Here is an 8,331-nt window from a genome sequence, read left to right as displayed (position 1 = left end):
ACCTAAAACTGGCCCTGAAATCTTTAACACTACATCTGTATTATATTTACGCTCTTACATCCCCTTTTTACTTCTGTTTTTTCCCTTCTCTCCGGCCCCCTTCTCTGCTCTTTCCATCCTTCCACTGTTGCCTATACCTTTTGCTGCTCCTTGCATTCCCCCCTTCTTGCTCCTTGCTTATTATTCATCCCCTCTGTTACTCTTTGTCATCTTCCACCTCCTGCTCTCTTGTGCTATTAAATCTTTCTGTGTGAAAAAACATCTGATGCTCTGTTTTCTATTATCCTTTACTACTATACTTCCCTACTCCCTACCCTAAACTGTCGTACTCCTATGTACGGCGCCTACTCGCCCCGCCTTGCCCTGCCTGATCACCCCTCTGCTACGCCCTCTACTGCCCTCTGCCACAACTGACTCGTCAACCGGCACAACTTGCTTGACTGCACCCCTCCCCATTGGATCATCTGCCCTAACCACTCGTCGTCGTCCTCGGTGTTGTCACGGGCGTCGTTGTCCTTGGTGTTATTGCGGCGCTCGTCGCCCCTGGTGTTATCACGGCTCGCCTCGCCCGCCGCCCTGCCCCTTACAACCACGTCGTCCGCCCATAAAAATGCGCTCTTCCGGTCCGTCTGATGGATGATGCCTCCTACCTGCTGCCAAAACGGCAACACCAACCATAAATACCACACCAACAACTCGCCGACCTCGCGCGGCAAATACCGGTGTATCACCTTGGCCGTCCCCGTCTGGCGGTAATTCTTGTGGTACGACGTGACGAAACACATCATGCCGTCGTGTGCGAACACGTTCCTGACCCCGCCGTTGGCCGTGTTGCTGTGTCTGATGCCTGCTAACTCGGGCGCCCGCGCCGGCTGCCCTGCCACCATGTGCATCAACATCCACAACCGCTCCCGGAACGATTCCAACGCTTGTCTGTATGCCTGCACCGTCCTCTCGCGGTATGGGTGGTGACTATTGCTGCGGTTGGACGTGGCCTCCTCCGTCCTCTCGCGGTACGGGTGGTGACTATTGCTGTGGTTGGACGTGGCCTCCTCCGCCTCTCCTGCTGCTGCCACTGCCGCCGCCGCCGCCGTCCCTCGCGTCGGGTCTAACCACGCCCGCCGCCGTGCCTCCGACTCTGCGATGCGCCGTGCGATCCACCCCTTCCCCTTGCCCACCCACGCCTCGTTGCGGTCGTCGTGTAAAAACGAATACCCCGGCCGGTCCTGGCTGTGGTCGTCGTGCATGCTCTCCCACCTGATGGCGGGCAACGCTGCTGCCAACGCTGATCGGCCTCCATACCCATCGCCATGCTCATCGCCGTGCTCATTCCCCTGTCCCCATGCCCATCCACCACCGCCAACTGCGCCAACAACGACCGCGCCTCCTGCGCTAACCCGTGGAACATCTCGGCCAACTCGCATACCCGCACCTGCACCCGTCGGAACGATATCCGGTCGCCGCTCCAATCCACCATCCCCGGCGCCACCGTGTTGAACCGGATGTGCATCCCGTACGTGCGCGCGTCGTAAATCCAATTCATCGCCCTGGGCTCGTCGTCCGGCCGGCCGGGCATCCGCGTCATGAACCGCCGCACCTTGTCGCGCACCAAATGGAACACGCTGCTGGCCTCCTCGTACGCCGCCTCGGCCCCTTTGGTCGCCGTCAACGCCGCCACCTCGTCCTGCCGCTCCAACCACGCCTGGTACACGACGAACATCTTGGCCACCTTGATCACGGCTGAATAATTCGTCGTGTACTCCGTCGCCTGGTGCCACCCGCCGTCCTCGCGGATGCCCAACACCGCCAACGCGCCGATCATTGCGCTCTCCTTCTGGCTCTGCTTGTACGGGTCCTCGATGATGGCGATGATGGCGTCCAAACACATCCTCTCGACCTCCTCCGCCTGCGCGGCCTGCCTGCTGCCGACGTCCGCCTCGAAACGGCTGGTGAACGCATCCCACAACAACCCCTGACGCATGGTGAACCGATATGGCGGCCGCTCGCGCTCCGGCCACTCGTCCATGCGGAACCATATGCTCACCATCTTGCGCCAAACCTCCTTGTACCGCTGCCACGTGTCGTCCTCCATGCGGTTATCGAACGGCCGCACCGGCTTCTGGCCGATCTCCTTCCGCTCCGCCTCGAACAACGCGTCGTGCCCGACCTTGTGCGGTGCTGCTGTTGCGCGTGCCTTGTCCGCGACGCTGTTGAACACGGCCCACATATTTCGTAACGTCTCCTCGCCGTCCTCGATCGGTTGCGTGGCCTCCTGCAACTGCGTCCTGTTCAACCCTTCCAAATCCCTCGTCCACCCGACGCGGTATAACCACCCGTTCGGCTCCAACTTTTCGTCTACTATACTAACCTCCTCGCGCGCGTCGGCCTCGAACCGCTTCTCTTGGTTCTCATGCAACGCGACAAACCACGCCGTGTCGTCCGTCCCCGGCCCCGATGGCTCGCTTCGAACGGCCACCCCTAACCCCCGCCCGACCTCGAACCACCGGCTCCCGGCGCGTGATGGGAAAAACCGCTGGCATGGCACCCCCGTCGCCCACGGCAAATCCCTTGCTGCCATGGCCCTCTTCTGCACATTACCCCCCTTCTGCCAATCATTCTGCCATCCATGTTCCACCCGGCAATGCTCCTGCATGTTCCGCACGCGGCGACACATATAACGGCATGAATGGCAACGTAATCCATCGACTTGGGGTGGTGCGATGTGGGCGATGGGTTTGACTGTGGAGTCTGGGTATTGAAACGACTGCAAATCGGCATGGCTGCGGATGATGCCGGGAATATCGCCGACTAATCCGGCGACCTTGCTCCTGGCCTTGGCGGTGATTGACCGATGGTGATTGCGTAAATGTGCTGTGACTTCGTTGGCTACGACTGCATACTTACATAACGTGCATATCAAAATGGAATACTGCGTGTCGTGAACGAATGGCTCCATCTTTGGCTATATGTATTGGTTACTTTCTTCTATCTACTGTTTCTGACTGATTCCTCCTGTCCTCTCTTTATAAACTCACCTTCCTGCCCCTTAATTCCATATACTTTCTCCTTGATCTACTTTCCTCCCTGCTTACGTTCCATCGCTCGGTCGGGCTTTCTGGCCTGGCTGGTGGCCCTGTTATGTGATTGGCTGGTTAATGCGGGGATCGGGACGACATCACAAAAATATCTACTGCCCTATTTCCCTATTTCTGGACTCAAATGGCGAAACAAAACACTGAAAACTGGATTCCCGTAATGACCCGGTTTGTGGCTTCAATTGCATGCTACTTTTGTCTATTTTACTCTGGGGAATCTCTACGGCTTTGTACCCCCTCTACGTGCCGGCTTTGACCCCCCCTCTCCCTGGCCCCACTTTCAATTCTGGTGGTGGCCACAACGGCTTTGACTTCAAGCCATCGCCCACGTAATGGCAGGGTTAGGGTTGGGGTTAGGGTTAGCTATTGTAACCCTGATGATAGTGTTGGTATGAAATGAATTACATTGAGTTATCTAACCTATACTATGCTAGCTTGCTGCCTTCAACAGCTACCCCTAACCCCCGCCCGACCTCGAACCACTGGCTCCCGGCGCGCGTTAGGAAAAACCGCTGACATAGCACCCCTGTTGTCCACGGTAAGACTCTAGCTACCTTCGCCTTCTCACGAACGTTACCCCCCTTTTGCCAATCATTCGCCCACCCATGCTCTGCTCGGCAATGCTGCTGCATGTTCCGCACGCGGCGGCACACGTAATTGCACTCGTGACAACGAAACCCTTCTGGCTGCGGCGGCGCAATATGGGCAATTGGCTCAACTGTGGCGTCTGGGTATTGGAATGACTGTAACTCGGTTTGGCTGCGGACGATACCCTGTAGTGATTGCACGCGGTCTGCGATCCCCTTTCTTTCGGCTGCTTTAATGCCCCGGTGTTGGTTTCTGAGATGTGACAAGACCTCGTTGCCGATGACTGCATACCGACACTTTTTGCAGATGGCAATCGAGAATTCAGCATTAAACACAAACGGTTCTATGGTGTCTTGCTTCTGGGGGTCTGCGTTGTGTGTGTCCTTGTTTCCCCCCCTGGTCCCCGGCTCTGGTTGGGGGCTTCCTGGGTCTATGCTGCCATGTTGGAGTTCCACGCTGCTGGTGTCCTCGCTTCCGCTATCGGGATCTGGCTCCGTCTGGGGATTACTGATATATGGGACACTATGTGTGGTGGTCTCCTTGGGCCCCGAAGTCGCAGTGAAGCGTATACGCTTATTTGGGTGATGACATCCGAGCGTAGGCGCTGCTAAAGCTATTGGCGACTCTTGTCGTTTGCGCGTCGTGCTCTGACCATCGTTTGCAGTCGCATGAGGTGCTGGGATACTAGATACCTCACTTTGTGGTGGTGCACTCTCTATCTGCTGGGTTGTCGCGCATGTTGGGTGGTCGGGTGCTTCAAGCCTAAGGAAGCTATGCCACTGCCTAGAAACCCATCTAAATCTGTCCAGCAACGCCGGCTGGAGGCTGTCTGGGTATGCCCCGTCGAGTCCGTACGTGATGGCCCGCTGGAACGGGCGATGGCCGCTCTGCCAAGCGAACGCCGACTCCACCGGGGCATCACGACTCCTGTCGTCATACTGGTCAAACAGAGTGTGTATCTGCTTCACATGCCGCTCAGTGATGGCGATCGATAGCTGACGGTATGTCTGAGTGTTGATTGGCTGCCCTGTGAACTGCGTTGTAGATCTCATGAGCTCCTTGGAAAGCTTGCCGGTCGACCATGGTGTGTCTGGGCATAAGTGAGACGCAAACAAGATGGAGGTCCCCGGCGTATCAGGCGCACAGAGGCATACTCTGGTAAGCATGCTTGTGAAGGGCCGGATATAGACGAGATAGAGGTAGAGAAGTCGTCCCACGGCAGTCGGGAGGAATCTCGCCACCTGGAACTCGTTGTTTGTCGTATGCCGTGTCTTGTGATGCCTCGTGATAAGAACGAGTGCTCCGGAATGTATATAGACACCGCGCGGCGTAGATGTACCGTTTTGGTATTGAACACTTGTTAGCTCGGATCCTCGCGCAGCCTGTCCCCCAGTGAGGTGGATCAGTGCGAACAGTGCAGACAGCAGCGCCTCACTATCGTTGATATAGCGCTGCACCCGGCGCACCACCCAACCATCCTTGGACAAGAGGCCATCAATCTTGGAGAGACACGCTCGCTGCGAGAGGTCCAGGTAGGCCTCCTGAAGGCCGTTCGCCGGCTCCGAGACGAAGGAATAGCCTTGGTGTGTGTTGACCATCCGATCCTTGGTCTTGGATAGATCAAAAACTGGGTGCCAGCCATACATCAACCGTTCGACGGCTGCAGCTACAGTTTCGACCATTTTGTGCGCGAGAGACCGGAACTGCTGCAGGGACAGCCGCCCGTCGTCCCAGGAGATCGTCTGGCCGTCGTCGCTCCAGTCAAAGCGGAAGCTAGGCCCGTCAGCAGTAGCTAGTACCCGCCCATACGCGCGGAGGCTCAGGAACTCGCCGATTGGCGCTTGCGACCCCAGGCACATCGTCTCTCGGCGGACACGGTTGAGTATGTCGAGCTGTCCGCTGCGGGGCCTTGCTGGATAGCTCACATAGTCGTGGCTGGTCCAGGGGAGCAACACCTCGACGACGACTAAGCGGGCGCAGTAGATGAACGCTGATAGGCTCGCTGTGTAGTTCCCGGGGCGCCGGAACCCGGACCCGTCGGACGTGAGGCCGAGGACTCCGCCGAAGTAGACCAGGAGGGTTGACTTGGACTGGCCGTCCTCAAACTCCTCTGTCATGAGGAAGTACAGCAGGCGCAGCGTGAGATCCTCGAGTGCGGATGAGAAGTAGCCGCCCGCTGGACTCCAATCTGTAGACACCTGCTGAGTAAACCTGCTAAGCAAAGGGAGGGAGAAATGGTAAAAGGAGACTGACCTGGAAATGGTGGGGGGCTGGCTGTTGCGTCGGTTGCCCAGCCGTCCTCGGTGGTATCTGTATGGCTGCTGGCATTCGCATCCTCATGGCCAAACCCATCAAAATCCTCCCAGCCTTCACTAACAAGGTCTTCAAAGTCACTCTCATCATCAGTCTCGGCCGCACTTCTGTCGCTCTCATCGTCACTGAGATCTCCACCAGCTGGGGAGTTGGACGCTCGATGAGACGGTATCCCCCGTGCTCTCATCCTTGTTGTCCTGCGCAACACACGCCGTCCGTCTGCATCTGCTGCCTCCCCGTGAGCCAGGACGGCGCCGGACCTGGCAGGGCTAGCGGCGGCCGCGGCCTCATCCGGGCGTGGGGTGTTCCAGAGTTCGTCGGACCACAATGCGTCGAGCGCGCGTGACTGGGCGATGGTGAGGCTTCTCCGGCACTGTGACAGCCGCGTCCCTAGCGGAAGGCGCCATAGCCGTATGCAGAAGCACAGAAGCCTTTTGACCAGGCTGCGGTACTTATACGTGGTGGCCTGCCGGCCGACGAGCTCGAATGGCGCCTTGTACGGGCGGTGAGGCTCCGTGCTGCGGAGCCAACAGCGCATGGAGATATCCATGGAGCGTATCGTATCCTCGCAGCGGTTGAAGACGCCGTCCACGGCTGACACAATACGTCGTAGCCGGGCTTCGTCCTCCGGGGGGCTCGCAAGGGGCATGTCGTCTTCAACGTGCCGGCCGGCGTCCGGCAGCTCCGACATCTTCACGAGGAAGTCGCGGCGGGCGCCGTCGAACATGAGATCCCAGCCGGTGCGACGCATCCAGCCGGTCTGGAATGCAATATCGACAGGCCCCGTGGCAGAAGCGGTAGCACGGAGACCGCCGGCGAGGTGGGCTCTTTCCGCATCGTGAGCCGCGGCGAGCAGAGCGTGCTGGGCGGCGGGCACATCATCGGCATCAGGAGTGCCCGTCTCGCGGGGCGTCGTTGACCCCGCCGCGGTAGGCTGGGCTATCCAGAAACCCCGCGCACCGTTCTGCGACCAGCTTTGTAGCAGGACGCCGCTGCGGATATGGTCCCGTTGCCAGCCGTCTGTCTTCCGCAAGCCCTTGACGCCGTGTGACTTCGCGATGTGGCGGCATATCAGGTCATCGCTCGCCGTCCGGTAGCTGCAGCGGCGGCAGGCGTGGCCACGGGTGACCGTCAGCGCTTCGTGAGGCGGGAGGCCGTCGGGACGAAGAGCAACGTCGTTCGGGTCCCCTAGCTGTAGGGACTTCACCAGAGCGCTTAGCCCACGGCGTTGTGGCTTGGGAACCTCATGCTTCTCGGCGAGGTGGCGGCTCACGCGCTCCCCGAACGGCTTTAAGGCGTAGCCGCAAGGCCGGCAGATGAGGACCGGCTCAGGCTCGTTGAAATGCAGTTGCAAGGCTTCTAGGCGCCGGCGTTGCTTGTCCGTCAAGCTGTGCGGTACCATAGGCCCGGGCTGCGGCGACGACGGAGGGGGAGATGGGAAAGCCATCTTTCGCTGTAGACCGATTCAACCGGTCTTCTTCAACAATAGAAGTGTACTATAAAGCGGTTTTTTTTTTCACCTGCTTTCTTCTTCTTAATCATTACTTCCCTAAACCCGTTTTTTCTTTTCTCTTTCTTGCTTACTTTTCTTCTTCTTCTTTTTTATCTCTCTATAGCAGAAGCTGTTGACATACTCTTCGTTCCAGTTCACAAGCCATCAGTCAGGAGAAGAGGTTTCATTTCGGAACTCGTCGAGGTTTCATTTCGGAACGCGTCGAGATTTCAATTGATGGTGGAGACACTCATGTCAATGCCAGCCAATCAGAGACCCTAGGGAACGCGTCGAGATTTCCAAGTCGGGCAGGGGGTGACGGGTGGGGCTCCGGACGGGTCGGGCCAATGGCTGTACACGGATGGCCGTATCTCGACGCGTTCCGGCATGGAATAACTGAGTAGGGTCTCGGGGCACACCACGAAACAGGAATACAGAGCAGCGCTTGCAATTGCCTCCAGATCGAGATCGGACAAGTCTTCTGGTGCGTTGACGATAGTAGAGGCACACGAGGCTAGCGGTCCGTGTCAGGGTTTGTTCGTACATCGGATGCGTCCCGCTTAGCACGACATATTTCATTGCATGGAATAAGTGCTTGTGATGCCTTGGCATTGCAATATAAGGGGTTAAACTGGCCCCCAGAGCCGGCTAACGTGGACGCGAGCGTATTTATGCTGCGTAGAACCCCCTTATCTCAAGTTCCAGGTCGAGACCCAGATTACGGGGTAACACTACGTGCGGTCTTAATGTGACGATTAAGTTGGGTTGATTCAGAAGCTCTTAGAGAAATCGCCGCATGTCGTCCTTTAAAAAATTCCACACTTTATCTAAACCATTAAGAAG

At 57.8% G+C, this 8,331-nt stretch overlaps 2 protein-coding genes across 2 annotated transcripts; both read right to left on the bottom strand.

Moving 5' to 3' along the window:
- Positions 1-371: 371 nt before the first annotated feature.
- CGGC5_v002657 (uncharacterized protein) lies at positions 372-2,653 on the bottom strand (the record flags this gene model as incomplete). Its single annotated transcript, XM_066151013.1, has 2 exons — positions 372-1,334; positions 1,427-2,653. The coding sequence occupies 2 exons, from the start codon at positions 2,651-2,653 to the stop codon at positions 372-374; spliced, it is 2,190 nt and encodes a 729-aa protein (XP_066009986.1).
- Positions 2,654-3,809: 1,156 nt separating this feature from the next.
- Positions 3,810-7,443, bottom strand: CGGC5_v002656 (ATP-dependent DNA helicase tlh1; the record flags this gene model as incomplete). Its single annotated transcript, XM_066151012.1, has 4 exons — positions 3,810-3,813; positions 3,868-3,912; positions 3,975-5,871; positions 5,937-7,443. 4 exons carry the CDS (start codon positions 7,441-7,443, stop codon positions 3,810-3,812), a joined length of 3,453 nt encoding a protein of 1,150 aa, XP_066009985.1.
- Positions 7,444-8,331: the final 888 nt, after the last annotated feature.

The sequence above is a fragment of the Colletotrichum fructicola genome (assembly GCF_000319635.2).
Source record: "Colletotrichum fructicola Nara gc5 chromosome Unknown KSG_Nara_v1_contig01, whole genome shotgun sequence".
In the NCBI taxonomy this organism is placed as follows: Eukaryota; Fungi; Ascomycota; class Sordariomycetes; order Glomerellales; family Glomerellaceae; genus Colletotrichum; species Colletotrichum fructicola.
The sequence above is the reverse complement of the archived record's forward strand: the minus strand, read 5'-3'. Positions and strand labels throughout refer to the sequence as shown.